The 19,320-nt window shown below is 40.9% G+C and overlaps 1 protein-coding gene across 2 annotated transcripts in view; it reads right to left on the bottom strand.

The window, feature by feature from the left end:
* rasa1a (RAS p21 protein activator (GTPase activating protein) 1a) overlaps positions 1–4,829 on the bottom strand; it is a 191,986-nt gene extending 187,157 nt beyond the window's left edge. The window contains exon 1 of one of the 2 annotated variants that reach the window (XM_043708652.1): positions 4,064–4,829. In XM_043708652.1, the coding sequence (XP_043564587.1) occupies positions 4,064–4,407 (344 nt within the window). In that variant the 5' untranslated portion in view covers positions 4,408–4,829. The remainder of the gene's footprint in view (positions 1–4,063) is intronic. The other variant, XM_043708645.1, reaches the window with a different exon arrangement.
* Between the last annotated feature and the right edge of the window lie 14,491 nt (positions 4,830–19,320).

Below are 19,320 nucleotides of genomic sequence, written 5' to 3'. Positions count from 1 at the left end.
CCTGAAGAAGGGCTTATGCCCGAAACGTCGATTCTCCTGTTCCCTGGATGCTGCCTGACCTGCTGCGCTTTTCCAGCAACACATTTCCAGCTCTGATCTCCAGCATCTGCAGACCTCACTTTCTCCTCAAAGTGTTCATTAATTGCCAATTGTCTAATTCATAACATGGGTGAGTTGTTGGTGGTTTTATTAAAAGAAAACCTATCCAACTTTCTGTATTGTCCTGCTACTAAATCTTGATTCAGTTGATAGTTCCTCCAATTAAACATGGAGGAGAATAAAAATCTTCTGGCATTGCCTCAAACTTCTTGCCCTAAACTCAAAATTAAAATCCTCCCCATCATTCTAGACTCAGTCAAACTATCACAACCTCAATATCCTATCTAACCTTAAGTAATGCTTCTGACTTCAAATCCACGCCATCATAATAACACCATTTTTCCACCTCCATACAATCACTCATTTCCACTGTTAGGTTTAGCCCATCTGTCACTAAAATTTCAGCCATGCTTTTGTTAACCTACAAAATTTAATTTTCCAAGGCTGTTGGCTTGCTTCCCTCATCTTCCACCAATCACAAACTTAAGCTCTTCCAACTTTTAGCTACCCCATCATCCAACTTGGATGCATCCACCTTGTACTTGATAGTCTATAATCAGCTCCAGGTCCAATGCTCCGGCTTTAAAAGAACCAGAGTTCAAATCCTGCCCCAAATACTCAAAACTCTGCATTACTCAAACTATGACCATTTTTTTCTTTTTCACATCCCACATTTGTCAATAGTTGATGTTGTCTTCTGACAAAACATTGAGTTTTTACTCACTGGAAAAACGAGAGGAGATGTTTTGAAACAAAAGCCCAAGGAGTCTTCTTTGGGTAGATGTTGAGAGGATGCTTTCTCTGAAGTAGTAAGTTTGCAGATCACACCAAAATTGGAGGTGAAGTGGACAGTGAAGAAGGTTACCTCAGAGTAAAATGGGACCTTGAACAGATGGGCCAATGAGTAGCGGATGGAGTTGTATTTAGATAAATGTGAGGTGCTGCATTTTGGAAAGGCAAATCAGGGCAGGACTTATACACTTAATGCTAAGGTCTTAGGGAATGTTGCTGAACAAAGACCTTGAAGTGCAGATTCACAGTTCTTTGAAAGTGGAGTCGCAGGTAGATAGAATAGTGAAGGCGGCATTTTGTACGCTTTCCTTTATTGGTCAGAGCACTGAGTATAGGAGTTGGGAGGTCATGTTGCGGCTGTACAGCACATTGGTTAGGCCACTTTTGGAATACTGCATACAATTCTGGTGTCCCTCCTATAGGAAGGGTGTTGAAAGGGTTCAGAAAAGATTTACAAGGATGTTGCCTGGGTTGGAGCTACAGGGAGGGGTTGAGTAGGCTGGGGCTGCTTTCCCTGAAGCATCGGAGACTGAGGAGTGACCATAAAGAGGTTTATAAAATCATGACGGACATGGATAGGGTAAGTAGACAAGGTATTTTTCCCTGGGGTGGGGGAGTCCAGACTAGAGGGCATAGATTGAGGGTGAGAGGGGAAAGATTTAAAAGGGAGCTAAACGGCAACGTTTTCACACAAAGGGTGGTGCGTGTATGGAATGAGCTGTCAGAGGAAGTAGTGGACTCAAAAATAAAAATTGCAGATGCTGGAATCTAAGGTAGACTAGCAGGAGGCTGGGAGAACACAGCAAGGCAGGCAGCAACAGGACAGAAGAAACACCCAAAATGTGGACTTCTCCACCTCTTGATGTTGCCTGTCTTGCTGTGTTCTCATCAAGAGGTGGAGAAGTCCACATTTTGGGTATAACATTTCTTCCGTCCTGTTGCTGCCTGCCTTGCTGTGTTCTCCCAGCCTCCTGCTTGTCTACCTTAGATTCCAGCTTCTGCAATTTTTGTGTCTCTAACCAAGTTTATACCACTGCAAAGTTTCTTCAAAGGATGCTCCCTCAAAGTCCTGGAAGAGTTTAAAGGGATATAGGCAAAATGCTGGTAAATGTGACTAGATTAATTTCAGATATCTGGTCAGCAGGGACGAGTTAGATTCTGTTTCCATGCTATAATCTTCATGACTCTAAGTGAAGTGAATCGAAAGACAGGGAATACAGTTTAAAAATAACAGATCTCATATTTAAGACAGAAATAAGAATGCATTTGAGCAAGAATGTGTGTAACTGAAGAATCACTTTTCCTCTTTTTAATTCAACTATTTTGAAGTAAAAATTAACATTCCAGCAAAGCAATTTGTGACATTACACTCAAGTTGCTATGTAAATACAAATTGTAGCAGCTGACCTAACCACATCATCGGTTCTGGGATTTGACTTGACCAGGCATAAGTTAAACTAGGATCATAACAATTCACATCATTCAAATATTCCAAGAAGAACTAATTTCTATTGTACACACTTGCATATATCTTCTGCCAGCACCAATTTCACGTTTGAAAATACTCACTCTCTCCAGGTTTTTAGTTATAAACTTGACAGATTCACGCTTATCCCCCTTCCCAGACTCAAATGGACAGCCCGTATACAAGTCTTTGATCTCCATCCTCCAGTGCTTTTCCACAATTCTCTAAACACTCGTGTTCTCATCATCCCCACCTTATAACTTAATGTCATTTGCACACATCATAAAATATGGACTTTCTGCTTAGTTAAAAGAACCATGACAAGCAATCCTTGGCGCAAACCAACTTTGACTTTGTAACTCTCACTCAGCCTCCACTACTTGTTATACTTTTCTTGGCTGTCAATCATTTCTTCTTATATAGAGAGGATATAGCAGTGTTGACAAAGTTTTTTTTAAAAAATCACAATGCATTCAAAACCAATGGAAAGAGTTCTGAACATACGTATAAGTCAATTTCAAATAGATAGTGACACCATAACTAGCAACTGCATCAAGATTACTACCAAAACTAAACAAGGAAATTAAGGTGCTTGCACTCAAAAGTGTTATTGTAGCATATCATCACAGGTAACCAAAAAACACAATCATAGGGCTTGATCAAAATCCTAAAAAGGTGCAAATACAGAATTGGAATTACAAACCAATCGATGAAACATTAGCATTGACACACAGACAACAAGATCGATAGAAGAGCCTAGTCCTATACTTAAATCGGAGTTGGAAAAAATCAAAACCACAACATTATGAGTTAAACATCAGTATGAATAACAAAAGTTCACTTATAATCATGGTATTGTAAGATTGTAATAAGTATTTTAAAATAGTCATTAGCTTTACAAACAGAGTAGGTCATTCCGTACGACCGTGAGCAACTGAGAGCTGATATCCAGGAATCACAAAACACACACTTTCCGATAACCTGTAATATTCTAACTTCCAGGACGCAAGTCTGACAGTAGCGTTGGCACATACCTTCCTGATCAAATTTATAAAAGTATATTTTTAAACTTCGGAATAACTCAGTTCTTTTCAAATGATTAAGCATTCGCATTCCCAGTTCATTTTATGACACAGCTGATCTACTGCAAATCAAACTATTCTCCCAAATGAAGCGATTCACAACAGACACGTTCAAGCGATATAACAGCAGTAACAAGTAAACAAAAGCAAAAAAGGTCAAAAATCTATCCAGATTTCCTGATTTCCTCCAACAGTCACAATACATTTCAGATATCCGCAGACAACCTCCAACGTCATTCCAGGTCCTGTAAAGTATCAGTAACGTAGAATATTCCAGCATTACAGTATCAAACAAATTAAAAATGTACATTGCTCAATAGTGAGGCAATTTTGAACGTTTCTAACATTCAAAACCTCAATTTGTATGTGGTAAATACTAGCTAGGAAATGAGCTTCCGGCTAAGTGAACCATGAATTCACACTCCTCGTTAGCAACAGATAAAGTATGTTGTGTTGTCTTCTTTTCTATTAGCTTTATGTTTACAATTATTTTAGGTCAGGTGTGATGGCAGGCCTACGGCTCTGGTTCTTTGTTCTCAAGAACCTTCTTTCCCTCCCTCCTGGCCCCCCTTGACAAGCCCCTGGGCCGCTGTCTGGTGCAGGCCGTTTCTCGCTCATTACTCACTGGTTGGTTGGGGGCGCCGTAAGCGGGATCGCCACTTCTTCCTCTTCAAACTCATGCCCGTCGAAAGAATCCACTTCGTCCGGGGGCATGGGGAGAGCAGGAGTGTTGGTGAGAGGGGCAGCCCCGACAGTAGGTTCGGAAAGGAACGGAGCCGGAGGCGGTGGTGGTGATGATGATGATGGTGGTGGCGACGACGATTCAGACTCGAGAGGCCGCACGGAGCTCAATTCCGGCACTTTCTGCGGGGAAGACTGGAAAACAGCCGTCTCGCCATCTGCGCCCGGAGCCGCCACGGTCACAGCCGCCGCCAATAGGCACTCGTTCCCGACTTCCGCCGCCATCATGGTCACAGCCCCGCGAACTGGCGCACACACACAATAACAGGGGGGTATCGGAGGGGCGGGTGGAAGAAGAAAAACTTTTTATGTCTAAAACCATCAACATGCGACAGGAGTGGGGTGGGGAAAGTGGAGACGCAACTTTAGCACGGGAGCAGTCGGCGGAGAGGAGAGTTCATGACTTCATCAGTCTTCCGTCCGTCCGTCCGCCCGCCAGTCAGTGACAGGGGAGGTTGGAAGCCGCAAGGCCACTCACTCGCTCCGGGTGGGTGGGGAGCGAACGAGGGGGGTGGGCGCTTGCTCACTCAAACTCCGGCTCCAAACGGGTGAAGGCTGGAGCGCGAGACGCAGCTCGCGGTGCAGCCGTTGAACAGTGGCTAGCGCACGCGATCCAGACGGTTCAGGTCCGCGGCCCAGCTTCTCAGTCACAACACAAGACACACAGTAAGTGTAAATGAAGAATATCCTTTCTCACACACACTCCTCGCCTCTTGCGCAACTTTACTTGTGCTATATCCGTTTCAGGCCCGAGAAATCGACTTCAATCCGGGGAAACGATGTGCTCTGCAATCCCGCAACACTTCGGGCTACAGAAATCGGGATGCGTGGGCATATCGTGTGTGTGTCTTTGTGTGCAAAAGAAAGACAATGAAGGAAGCTGATTGTTAGTCTTCGTTTTTAGGGATTACGTTTATTCGCTCTGACTGAAAACGTAAAGACTGTTGAGCTGGATGTTACTTCTGATAAGATATCCTCGGGCGTTTACGTCACGTGTGATTTGTCTTACTCCCGATCCTGAGATCTCACTGAGGAGTCTTCCTCGATGTCGACAACCGAGTATCAAATGTCCAACTTCCGCATCTTTTCTATAAACGAACATGAATGAGGTTGTTGTGCGAAAGTCAACAAACCTCAACTTCCTTATTTATTTTTATCACAAGCTTTTTTTAAAAAAAATCAAAGTTACTTATCAACTAGTAACCTACTGAATATGTAAACATTATTTTAAATACGTTTCACAGGGAAACACACCAGTCCACATTAACTTGTTTACTGTCAGAGTAGTAGTTGGAACCACATATAGAATCATAGAAAAACTAATGGACAGGGGAAGACCAACTGATCTATTAGCCCTGCCAATCACAGTTATGTTGCAATTAAATACAATATAGACTTTATTTATAGACTCAGAGATGTACAACATGAAAATAGATCCTTCGATCCACCTTCTGGATTAGAGTGGTGCTGGAAAAGCACAGCAGTTCAGACAGCATCCGAGGAGCAGGAAAATCGACGTTTCGGGCAAAAGCCCTTCATCAGGAATACAGGCAGAGTGCCTACAGAGTGGAGAGATAAATGAGAGGAGGGTGGGGGTGGGGAGAAAGTAGCATAGAGTATAATAGGTGAATGGGGGTGGGGATGGAGGTGATAGGTCAGGGAGGAGAGGGTGGAGTGGATAGGTGGAAAAGGAGATAGGCAGGTAGGACAAATCCGGACAAGTCATGGGGACAGTGCTGAGCTGGAAGTTTGGAACTAGGGTGAGGTGGGGGAAGGGGAAATGAGGAAACTGTTGAAGTTCACATTGATGTCCTGGGGTTAAAGTGTTCTGAGCCGAAAGGTGAGGCGTTCTTCCTCTAGGCGTCGGGTGGTGAGGGAGCGGCAGTGAAGGAGGCCCAGGACCTGCATGTCCTTGGCAGAGTGGGAGAGGGAGTTGAAATGTTGGGCAACAGGGCGGTGTGGTTAATTGGTGCGGGTGTCCCAGAGATGTACCCTGAAGTGGTCTGCTATGGGGATGCCTAAACTTAACTCTGCTTAACTCTTATCTGCTCATACCTTATACACTTTCTCAAGATAAGGAGACCAAATCTGCACACAATATACCAGGTGTGGCTCATCAATGCCCTGCATTATTGCAGCAAGACATCCTTGTTCCTGCACTTAAACTGTCTCACTATGAAGGCAATATACAGTTTGCTGTCTGCTGCCTATTTACAATTAGAGAAACTCTACAATGTAGAAAGAGGCCATTCGATCCATTGAGTCCATACTGATCCTCAGAGCATCCCACCTAGACCTAGGCCCCCATGCATTTACCATGGCTAATCCATCTAGCCTGCACATCTTCAGATTTGGGGAGGAAACCAAAATACCTGGCAGAAACCCATATGGACAGAACTCTAGGGAGAATGTGCAAATTCCACACACACAGTCAGCCTCGGCTGGAATCAAATCTGAGTCTCTTGGCACTATGAGGCAGCAGTATTAACCACTGAGCTACCATGCTGCCCATTTTCAGTGATTGGTGCATATGCACACTCAGTTCTTGTTGAACATTCCCTTCTCTCAATTTACAGCCATTCAAATAATAATCTGCCTTCCTATTTTTGCTACCAAAGTGGAGAACCTCACATTTATTATACTGCATCTTCCTACCTTACTCCCACAGCCTTTCCAAATCACACTGCCACATCTCTGTGTCATCCTCACAGCTCACCCTTTCCACCCAGTTTTGTGTCATTTGCAAATTTTGAAACATTTAGTCCTTTAACATACATCGTGAATAACTGGGGTCCTTGTACTGATTCCTGTGGTACCCCACTAGTCACTGCCTGACATTCAGAAAAAACCCACGTTTTCCTCCTCTTTGTTTCAAGTCTACGAATCAATATTCTATCCACCTCAATACACTACCCCAATCGCATGCACTTCAATTTTACACATTAATCTCCTGTAGGACTTTGTTGAAAGCCTTCTGAAAGACCAAATAAACCACATGCACTGGTTCCCATGATCAACTCTACTAGTTACAGCCTTGAAAAATTCCAGTAGATTTGTCAAGCACAGTTTCCCTTTTGCAAATCCGTGCTGAATGTGTCTGCTTCTACCACTATTTCTAAGTGCTTTGCCATGAAATCCTTGATAAAGGACTCAAGCATCTTCTCTAATTCCAACATCAGAATCACAAATCTATGATTCCCTGGCTACTTTGTATCCTTGTATCCTGCACCTTTTCAAATAGTAGAGTCACATTAGCTACCTACCAATCTGTAGGAACTGTTCAAGAGTCTAAAGAATCTTGGAAGATGACCACCAATGCATCCATTATTTCTATGACTGCTTCCTTAAGTACTCTTTGATGTTGATTATCAGGCCCTGGTAGATTTATCAGTCTCCATTCCTATAAATTTCTCCACTGCACTTGTATCCAATTTTGTTTTACCTTCTGGCCACTGTTAGGTCTAAACCATGTAGTTTTTGACTTAGATTGGGATCAGATAGAGTACCAAATTTTCAAAGCTATATGATTGTCAACAAAAAAATTGCATCCTTTATTCTCCATGCTTGCTTCTGTTCTGAAATCCACCTCCTCTATTTGTCACCTCCAGACTCAAATCTTCTGATGCTCCACCATTCCTATTCTCTACTGTGTGCAAATGTCAGCTGGTTTGCTGGTGTCTGTTGTACCAGGCTCAATTCAAGTGCAGGCAAACAGGATTAGTTTTGTTTGGGAAATCTGCTCAGCATGGAAAGGTTGGACCAAAGGATCTGTTTCTGTTCTCTATGACATTGTTCCTTTCCTTTCTGATTTATGTTCGCTCATTGTTCCTCACCCAAAGCCTCCAATTTAAAATTTGAATTTTTTTGTTTAATTATCTTTTTAGGCTTGTCCCCTTCCTCTGCAATGTATAACTTAACTTGGCTTCCCTACCTCCCACTCCTGTGACTGTAATCCATTTTCTCATGCTTATTATTAAAGCAAAATACCATTAAAGCTAGAAATCCAAAATAAAAATGGAAAATGCTGGAGACATTCAGCAGGTCTGGTAACATCTGTGGAGAGAGAAACAGTTAACATTTCATTAATATATACTATTTGTTAAAACCAACGGATATACTTCTGAAGTTGTAAAATCATGGATGGGAAGCCAGAACAATGAGGCAATTTTCACAGAAATGCTGCCTTTCAAAGCATAGGAAACCAAGCAGAAGTTGTTTTTAGACATTCTGCTTCAAAACGTAGAGAAGAAAAGAACTTAAGAAAGAGGAGTAGACGTGTGCCATCAAGCCCTTCAAGCCCATGTGCCTTTTCGTACAATATTGGGTGATCTTAAGCATCGTTTTCCTATACTTTATCCCTATATCCCTTGAAGCTTATGTAGAAATCGATCAATCTCACTCTTGAACACAATCAATGACTAACAGCCCTCTGGGGTAGACATTTCCAAAGAGACAGTACTCTGTGAATGAAGAAATTGTTCCAACTACCACCTTCTTCTGAGATAGTTAACCCTGGTTCTTGACATTCCAGACAGATGAAACATGGTTCCGACATTTATCCTGTCAATCCCTGTTAGAATTTTGTATGTTTGAATGAGTTCCCGTCTCATTCTTCTGAAGTCCGGAGGATACAGATCCAGTTTACTTCACCTTTCCTCATACAACAATCCCATCATCCCAGGAATTAGTTTGGTGAAACTTTGTTGTCCTCCCTCGATGTGAAGAATATCTTTCCTTGGCTAAGGAGACTGAAACTGCACATTGTGCTCCTAAGTCTCCATATTAAATTGCAATAAGGTTGTATACTCAAATTCTTTTGTATTAAAGGCCAACTTACTTTTGATGTCTTAATTATTTGTAGTACCTACATGTTTACTTTCAGCAACTCGAGAACACCCAAGTCCCTTTGAAGTTCAACACTTCCCAATCTTTAACGTTTAAGAAAAACTCTATTTCTGTTTTTCGAATCGAAGTGGATAACCTCACTTTTCTCTGCATTCTACACTACCAAATCTTTGCCCACTCACTTATTTCTCCAAATCCCCTTGAAATGTACTAGCACCCTTCTCACAGCTTGCACTTCGGTCTAATTTTGTTTCATCTGCAATATCAGAAATATTACATTTGATCTCCATATCCAAGTCATTGATATATATTGTGAATGGCCTAGTTCCAAGCAATGATCCTTGCGATTCCCCACTAGTCGCAGCCTGCCAATCAAAAATGACTCATTTATTCCCACAAATAAAAGTGAAGCACTGCAGATGTTGGAGATATGAAACAAAACAAAGTTCTGGAGAAACTTTGCAAATCTGGCAGCTGCTGGGTATTTGAAATAAAAATAGAAAGTTCTGTAGAGACTCTACAGATCTGGTAACATCTGTGGAAAGTGAAACAAAGTTAACATTTAGTTTGATTATAACCCTTCTTTGGAAGAGTTTCCACAGCCCTTTCTGTTTTTATTTCATTTATCCTGAATTTATGTATGGATTAATGGGCAGAAAACAATCCAGTGCTATCCAAACTCTTATGTGGAACCTTTTCAAACATGTTCTTCAAATCTAAATATTCCATATAAGTTGGTTCCTTTCACCTAATCTGCTGGTTACATCCTTAGTTTCAAACAGTTTTGTCAAACATGATTTCCCTTTAATAAATCTGTCCTATCAGTCAAGTAGAGGTTGATTTTTATTTATCTCCTCTTACTTTCAATCATACTCCTGCCTCAAATGCTCCCATGTTTTACTTAAACTTGTACTGGCACCTGTCAAATGCATTATAGCCAGTCTGGACATTTTTCAAATTCCACAATACCAAATAAAATGTTCATAATCAGGCATCTGACTAGAAAATAACACCTTTACTACACCTTGATTACTTTCTAACATTAATCAAGGTTGCTTTCCTGCATTTTGCAAATTAACTTTATGCTGGAGAATGCAAGTGGCAATTCCTAATCTCAGGATATATCTTAATTTCTACCAATGGAAACTTTGTTCATAACTGTCCCTTAAGGAATCCAGTCTGAAGTACACTGCAGGTTAGGAGCTGTAGCCAGGATTGACAAATCAAAAATTATTAATGTAATAGAATGCCGCCTTCATGAATTAAGGTAAAGATGAGAAGACTTGCATATCTATGTGAAGAGATTATTAGAGAGCAGTTAGAAATGGATATAGGTGGTGAAAGACCAACTGCCTTCACGAAAGGCTGCTGCTCTGTCTGGAGAATATAATTTCAGAGTGGTTGGATTATACTGTTAGTTTTTGCATTGGAATTTATTTTTACTTTGTGGCATGTGGGCATTCCTGGCTACATCAGTATTTATTGCCCATCCATCATTATCTTTGATAAGATTGTGGTGAGCTGCCTTCTTGAGCCATTGCATTATCTGGAAGGTTGGTATACATACAGTATAGTGTGGAAGGGAATTCCAGAATTTTCTTTACCCAGTAACAGTGAAAGAATGGTGATAGAGTTCCAAGGCAGGATGGTGTGTGACTTGGAGGGGATACTGCAAGGTGGTGACGCCCTTTGACCATCTTTGTGGTAGAGGTCACGGGTTTGGAATGTTCTATTGAATGAGCCTTGCTGTTGCTGTGCATTGTGTAGTTGATAGACACTGTTACTACTGTGCAATTTGTGGTGAAAGGTGTGAATGTTGGAGATGGTGGATGAATTGTCAATCATCTAAGATGATTTGTCCTGTATGGTGTCAAGCATCTTGAGTTATTGTTGGAGCTGCACTCATCCAGGCAAGTAGAGGGTACTCCATTACACTCCTTACTTGTGACCTAAGATGGTAGACTGCATAGGGCACTCAGGACGTGAATTACTCACCACAGAATTCCTAACCTTGGACCTTATCTTGTAGCTACAGTATGTGTAACATTGGTCCAGTTAAGTTTCTAGTCAATTTTTAACCCCTTGGATGTTAATACTAGGGAATTCAGCAATGGAGATGCTATTGAATGTCAATGGGAGATGTTTAGATTCTCTCTTGTTGTCTTGTGTACATGTGACACAAATTATACTCAACATTTATCACTCCAATATTGCCAAAGTTCTTCTGCATATGGACTCAGACTGCTTTGCTTTCTGAGGAATTACAAATGGTGCTGAACATTGTGTAGCCATCAGCAAATATTCCCAGTGCTGACTTTATGATGAATGCAAAGTAATTGAAGAATCTGAAAGATGGTGGACCCAGGACTTGACCCTAAGGAATTCCTGTGGTGACGTGCAAAAACCATAAACACCTCCCTTTATGCTTGTATGACTTCAACAAACAGAGAACTTTTCATCTGATTCCAACCAACTTTAGTTTTACAAGGGCTCATTGATGCCATACTCAGTGAAATGTTGCAGTAATGTCAAAAGGATTCACTCCCCACATCACCTCTGGAGTTCAGCTCTTTTGTCCATGTTTGGACCAAGGCTATAATGATGTTGGGTTATGAGTGGCCCTAACAGAACCCAAACTGAGTGTCAGTTGACAGGTTATTACATAGCAGATTTTGCTGGATAGGACTGTAGACAACTTTCCACTGCTTTGCTGAAGATCAAGAGTAAACTGATTGGATAATAATTGTCGAAACATATGGTATTGGAAAAGCACAACAGGTCAGGCTGTATCGAAGGAGCAGGAGAGTCGATATTTACGGCATAAACTGTGCTGTGCTTTTCCAGCACCACACTTTTTGACTCTGAACTCCATCTTCTGCAGTATTCACTTTCTCCTTGGTTAATAATTGGTTAAGTTGGGTTTGTCCTGCATTTTGTGGATAGGACATACCTGGGGAATTTTTCAAATTGCTAAGAAGATAAACCAGGGTTGTAACATTTGGAAAAGCTCGGCTAAGGACTGCATCTTAGTTCTGGAGCTAAATCTTCAAGATTACAGGTAGAATGTTGTCAGGAACTATAGCATTTGTGGTGTCCAGTGCCATTAGCCGTTCCTTGATGACTCATGGAGTTGATTCATTTGAAAACTGACATCTGTGGTGCTGTTAACCTCAGTAAAAGCCTGAGGTGTGTAATTTGCTCAGCATTTCTGGCTGATGATGGATGCAGATACTTTAGATTCATGTTTTGCACTTTTGTCCTGGGCTCCCCTATCATTGAGGATAGGGATATTTGTGAACACTCCTCCACCATTAAGATGCATTAATGATGAAAGTATAACAATAAGGACAGATCACAACTTTAAAATGGAGTTTTGAGATCCCATGACTTCTAATCCTGCTCGTGTTAAAGATTTCATTTAGTGTTAATGCTCCATCAGCAGTGTTATGAGAAAGTAACAAACAAAAAAACTCTGGCACTTAAATGCTTCCACTTATATTTATTTGTGTTTCTGAGCCTTGAATTTGCTATCACTGTTGCTGCTTATTTCTTGGAGAGCATTAGAGCCTTTTATTACAGAGATTATGTTGACATCTCCTTATAGCATGATAAAATAAAGACGACATTACATTCTATTAGAAAAAGAAAGATGTAATAAATACAATTGGTGCTTTTAGTTGCTTTACTCACTACTTTGTTGCTTTATCATTTATATCTTCACATGATAGATTGAGTACCGTCATCAAAATAGCAACTTAATCACACTCAATGTGAGCTATTTTGAGTACACACCAACGCTAATTCCATCATTGTATTCTCCCTTGGGAAATTAGAAGGAAAATCCTTCTGTGTTAATCAAGAATCCGTTTTTTTCTATTTTCTTTTAATGTTCCAATTTGATCACCATATATATTTATTTATCCAACTCTTACAGTCTAAATCATTGTATTATAAGTTGCCAACCATTTTAAGAAGAACCTATGAATGCTAAAGTAAGCTGATGATTCTTCTGGATTTATGAATTAATCAAATTGGTCCAAATTAATGCATATTTCTGCAAAATAGCATGACATAAGAGAAACACTCGCAACAAATTACTTTTGAAAGAAACAGTTGTTTTCTAAACAGATATAGTAGTCTATCTGTACACAGTAAGCTTCCATGAGTGAATGATTGTATCAGTTTTCCTTGGGATGGGTTGAGGTAGAAACATTGGCCAGAACCTCAGAAGGACTCAAATTCATCTTCATATAGTGCTATAGGATCTTTTTATATCAATAGGCCTCATTTCAGTATCCATCTAATGAAGAAGACTTTCATATTAGAAGTGTCACTTTGGTGATGTGCTGATTTTTTTTTTTACAACAACAGTTTTTTTAGTTACTAACCATGGAAATTTAGCAAGGTCTAAAATTGTAAGAAAAGACATGCAATACCACAAAGATCAGTGGTAGGCCAGGAGATTAGGAAAGATTTAGAAACCAGCAAAGATTTCATTTTAAAAAAGGGAAGAACTTGAAGTTTGACAGAAAACATGCAAGAAATACACTTCTATAAGTGTACAAATAGAAAGAGCTGGTTAAAACAAGTGTTGTACCTTACATGGTGAAACTCAATAATTAATAGTGGAAAGCTGTGGATGCCACATCACTGAGTACATTCAAGAAAAAGATTGTTTTTTTTTAGATATCGATGGCATTAACATGTATGGAGAAAAGGCAGGAATATGGTGTTAAGATAGAGGGTTAACTGGGATCATATCAAATGTTGCAGCAGGCTCAAAGGGCCAAATTATCCTGCTCCTAGTTTCTATGTTTTATTAGATTACTTACAGATTACAGCCCTTCAGCCCAACAAGTCCACACCGACCCGCCGAAGCGCAACCCACCCATTACCTTACATTTACCCCTTTACCTAACACTACGGGCAATTTAGCATGGCCAATTCACCTAACCTGCACATCTTTGGAGTGTGGGAGGAAATCGGAGCACCCGGAGGAAACCCACGCAGACACGGGGAGAATGTGCAAACTCCACACAGTCAGTCGTCTGAGTCGGGAATTGAACCCAGATCTCTGGCACTGTGAGGCAGCAGTGCTAACCACTGTGCCACCGTGCCGCCTTATAGGAAAAGAAACATCCCATGAATGTAAGAAAATCAAGAATCAAAAGGGATGGAAGAACTTGAAACAGTTATTATCATTACAGAAAAAGTAAAAGGAAAATTAATGACATTTATGGCTGATAAGGCCCTTGGATCTAACGACTTACATCCAAGGGTCTTGAAGGAAGTAGCTACAGAGTTCATGGATACATTAAATTTAATCTTCAAAAATAGCCTAGGTTCTTAAATGGTCTCAGTGTATTGGAACCTATTTACAAGACAAAAAAGACGAGAAAATAGGAAAGTATAGGTCATTAGGCCTGTCATTGAAAAATACAAGAATCCATTCTTAAAGAAGATATAGAAAATCGTAAGTCGAAAAGTTCAACACTGGATAAGCACAGCAGGTCAGGCAGCATCCAAGGAGCAGGAGATTTGACGTCTCGATTCTTTTATCAGGAATGTATCAGTGTGTGTGTTTGTGTGTGGGGTACAATTCAAGAGGGCAGTGCTAAGTTGAGGGTTGGATCTGGGATGAGGTGGGGGAGGGGAGATGAGGAAACTGGTAAAATCGACATTGATACAATGTAGTTGAAAGGTCCAAAGTCGGCAGATGAGACGTTCTTCCTCCAGGCTTTGGGTGGCTAGGATTTGGCGGTGAGGGAGGCCCAGGACTTGCATGTCCTTGGTAGAGTGGGAGTGGGAGTTGAAGTGGTCGGCCACAGGGCGGTGGGGTTGTTTGGTACCTCCCAGTCCACCAAAGACGTGCAAGTCCTGGGCCTCCTCCACCGCCAAATCCTAGCCATCCAATGCCTGGAGGAAAAATGTCTCACTTTCTGCCTTGGGACACCCCCTTCCCCAATTCCTGATGAAGGGCTTATGCCAGAAACGGCAATTCTCCTGATCCTCAGATTGTGCCTGACCTGCTGTGCTTTTCCAGCGTCACACTTGATGACTCTGATCTCCAGCATCTGCAGTCCTCACTTTCTCATCGAAAATCATAATACTATTATGCAAAGTCAAGGTGATTTTGAGAAAAGGAAGTTTTGTGAATCATGTTTGACAAATTTATTACAGTTCCTTGAGGATGTAACAAGCAGGGTAGATAAATGGGAACAACAATATATGTATTTATTTGGATTTCCAAAATATATTCGATAAGATACTTATCATGAATGATATATTTTATAAAGAAAGTTAAGCCATCCTTACAGTGGACACAAAATGGTTTTCAAAACCCACATGACTCTTCTGTGGGATTCAACTGTAGCCAGAGGCAAACAATCAGACTATGTTATTTCAAGTCTTAATCACGAAGGGTCTTTAAATAATTCAAGGTTTCCAGGACTGTCAATTGAACATTAAAAATGTATGAAGACTTAAAACTTATTTCATTTTGTACAGAACATGGGTTGGTCATCACAGGGAATTCCAGAACAACTTACTTTGATGTGTGGAACAATGATTCATTAAAGTTAACATTTGCAGCTACCTTGTATCGTTATGATAAAAAAAAAGACTGAGCACAGCCATTTTGAAGCAAACCATCTGAACACTAGCAAAACAATTTGAATTGCTTCTCAGTAGGGCAACACAGGGAAGGATGTAGGGGGAAAAAAAGAACAGCTTAAGGACTGCCTGTTGCCAGGCTACCAAGAACCATGACCGGTAGTGATGTAAGAGTCAAATAAAAGAGCTTTCACTCCCGGAACATATTTAGCCAATCTGTGGGGGCCATCTCCAACTATATAATTATAGAAGCCGGTGCAGCTGCTAAATCCAACTTAAAATTGCAATTCTGGTCATGAAGAATCTGAATTTTAAAGCAAACCAAGCCTGCAATAATATGAGAAATGATCTAATTTTCATCTTCATATGAAACTTTTATCCTTACTTCAAATATCTGTATCTGTATTTGAACTAAAAAAAATTGCTCAATAACTTTCAGCAATAGTCATGTAACAAGCTAATCTTTTATCACTTTAAAACACAGAGCTGTGCTGACGGTTATTTTTAAGTTGAAACACTTCAATTGAAAGGGACTATGTGAAAGCTTAGACAAGTTCTAGTTCATAGACCACTGTAAGGAAACTTGTGGTAAATGGTCATGACAGTTCCACCTAAAAGGTTTCTGCACAAGTTATGAACTTGTGTTAGGGTGGTGTATTCGCATGGATAGAGAACTGACTAACCGACAGAATGTACAACATATATAGAAGAGCAAACTTAACTAATGGAGTGCCACAGTGATCAGTGCTGGGCATCAACTGTCTCGCTTAGTATAGCAAAATTTGCTGACAATAAAAATAAGGGCAGGAAAGCAAGTTGCCAAAAGGATACACAGTCTTTTTTTTGTTGCTGATTCAGGTGCACAGAGAAAGCAGAATTAGTGACTCCACAAAATCAACCTTTAAAAATGGCTGTCTGGACTTGTAATTTTCAGTATGTGGGTGTGGGGTTGGATTGGTATCCAATGCAGAGTTGGAATTGGAATAAAGCCTGTCGAGAGGCTCCAGCACAATGCATTCTTCTGGACATCACTCATCTCCCACATGCAGATTCTACATGTTTTATCAATACCACCTAATGCCCTGTAAGTAACTCCATGAACTCCACACCATCCATGCCAATCTGCCCCTTTATAGCTGCTTTATCACAATACCACCAATTCACATCAACCACTGTTTACCCCTTAACCCTCCACATGCACACACACACACACACCTGTTCAGAGATGATATAACACACTTCTGGAGCAGGTGGGATTGAACCCAAACCTCCTGGCTCAGAGTTAGGGACACCACCTTACAAGAGCAAATGTTGGCTGCCCAGAATATGCATGTAAGGATGATTAAAAATATCATAAAATCATAATGTTGCAGAAGAAGGCCATTGGGTCATCCTGGCCCTGACCCTTTGACCAGAGAGTGATAGAGATATACAGCATGGAAACAGACCCCATGGTCCAAACTGTCTGTGCTGACCAGATGTTATGGACTAGGCCAGACCACTTAAAAAATTTTTAAGCAGGCAGCCCAGGTCATAACTTTGCAATTTGTTTTGGTAAGTGTACAGTCAAAATGACACAGATTAAGTTAGCAAGTTTGACTACCAGGTTTAAACAGACAAAAAAAATTATTCACAAAATCACACAATGGAACACTAGGAACAGAATAAAGAACTCTTACAGAACTCAGTCTATCCAACTAGACTTAAGTATGCTGTTCCAAATATACACAACACTCCCAATAAGCAAACCTCCTTTAAAACACAGTACAAGAAAATGTCAGATGCTTACAGGTTGAAGTTAGAAGGGCAGGAGAGAAAGTTTCCACACAGCTCACTGTTGAACTCCCAACCAGTTCTGGGCTGAACTAAACTGCTCAGCTAGAGAGCTGATCACCCCCCTTTCATTCTACAGGTCACTTCTAAAACATGACCACTTTGTCCTAATGTCTCATCTGTTTGCATCTAAAAAAAAGGCCTTTCAAAATCCTTTTAATCTCTGTACCAAACCAGTCTGGTTTATTATCCCTCTGAAAAAAATCAAGGACAGAGTATCCTTGAGCCAAGGAATAGTTTTTAGAAAAAGAAGGACTAGCTTTGTGACACAGATGTCTAGTCCCATTTGACAAATTATGGCCCATATCCCTCTAAACCTTCCTATTCATATTCTCATCCAGATGCCTTTTAAATGTTGTAATTATAACAGCCACCACCACTTCCTCTGAGGCGGGGGGGGGGGGGGAATGTTCATTCCATACATGCAACACTCTCTCCTTGAAAATATTGCCCTTTTTAAATCTTTCCCACCTCATCTTAAAACTATGTCCTCTAGTTTTGGACTCCCACACCCCAGGGAAAAGACCTTGCCTATTCACCCTATCCATGTCCTCATGATTTTATAAATCACTCTTTAAGGTCAGCCCTCTGCCTCTGAAACTCCAGGTAGATTAGCTTCAGCCTATCCAGCCTCTCCCCATAGCTCAGATCCTCCAACCCTGGCAATATCCTTATAGAGTCATAGAGATGTACAGCATGGAAACAGACCCTTCAGTCCAACCCGTCCATGCCGACCAGATTTCCTAACCCAATCGAGTCCCACCTGCCAGCACCCGGCTCATATCCCTCCAAACCCTTCCTATTCATATACCCATCCTTTTAAATGTTGCAATTGTACCAGACTCCACCACTTCCTCTGGCAGCTCATTCCACATACGTAACACCCTCTGTGTGAAAAAGTTGCACCTTCTGTCCCTTTTATATCTTTTTCCTCTCACCCTAAACCTATGCCCTCTAGTCTGGACTCCCCCACCCCAGGAAAAAAGACTTTGTCTATTTATCCTATCCATGCCCCTCATAAGGTCATCCCTCAGCCTCCGGTGCTCCAAGGAAAACAACCCTAGCCTGTTCAGCCTCTCCCCATAGCTCAAATCCTCCAACCCAGGCAACGTCCTTGTAGATCTTTTCTGAACCCTTTCAAGTTTCACAACATCTTTCCTATAGGAAGGAGACCAGAATTGCATGCAATATTCCAACAGTGACCTAACCAATGTGCTGTACAGCTGCAACATGACCTCTCAACTGTACTTAATACTCTGACCAATAAAAGAAAGCATACCAAATGCCTTTTCCACTATCCTATCTACCTGCGACTGCACTTTTGAGAAACTATGAACTGCACTCCAAGATTTCTTTGTTCAACAGCACTCCCTAGGACCTTACCATTATGTGTATAAGCCCTGCCCTGATTTATCTTTTCAAAATGTAGTACCTCATATTTATCTAAATCAGACAACACCTGCCACTCATGGCCCATTGGCCCACTTGATTAAGATCACATTATACTCTGAGATAACTTTCTTCGCTGTATGCTATGCCTTCAATTTTGGTGCGATCTGCAAACATTTTCACCAAACGCCCTATGTTCACATCCAAATAATTTACATAAATGACAAAAAGCAGTGGGCTTGGAAGGGATGGTGCGTGTATGGAATCAGCTGCCAGAGGAAGTGGTGCTTTAATTTATACTGTTTCTTGTTCTTTGTACCAAATTATGTCACCTCACACCTCTCTCCATCGAATGTCATGTGCCACTTATATATTAATCTTGGAAAACTAGATGTTAGCTCAAATTTTCCAAGATCGGTCAGAATCCCTATTTCTAAACAGTTAAGACAAAAAGTTATGTAT

This window comes from Chiloscyllium plagiosum, chromosome 2, assembly GCF_004010195.1.
Source record: "Chiloscyllium plagiosum isolate BGI_BamShark_2017 chromosome 2, ASM401019v2, whole genome shotgun sequence".
Classification (NCBI taxonomy): Eukaryota; Metazoa; Chordata; class Chondrichthyes; order Orectolobiformes; family Hemiscylliidae; genus Chiloscyllium; species Chiloscyllium plagiosum.
The sequence above is the reverse complement of the archived record's forward strand: the minus strand, read 5'-3'. Positions and strand labels throughout refer to the sequence as shown.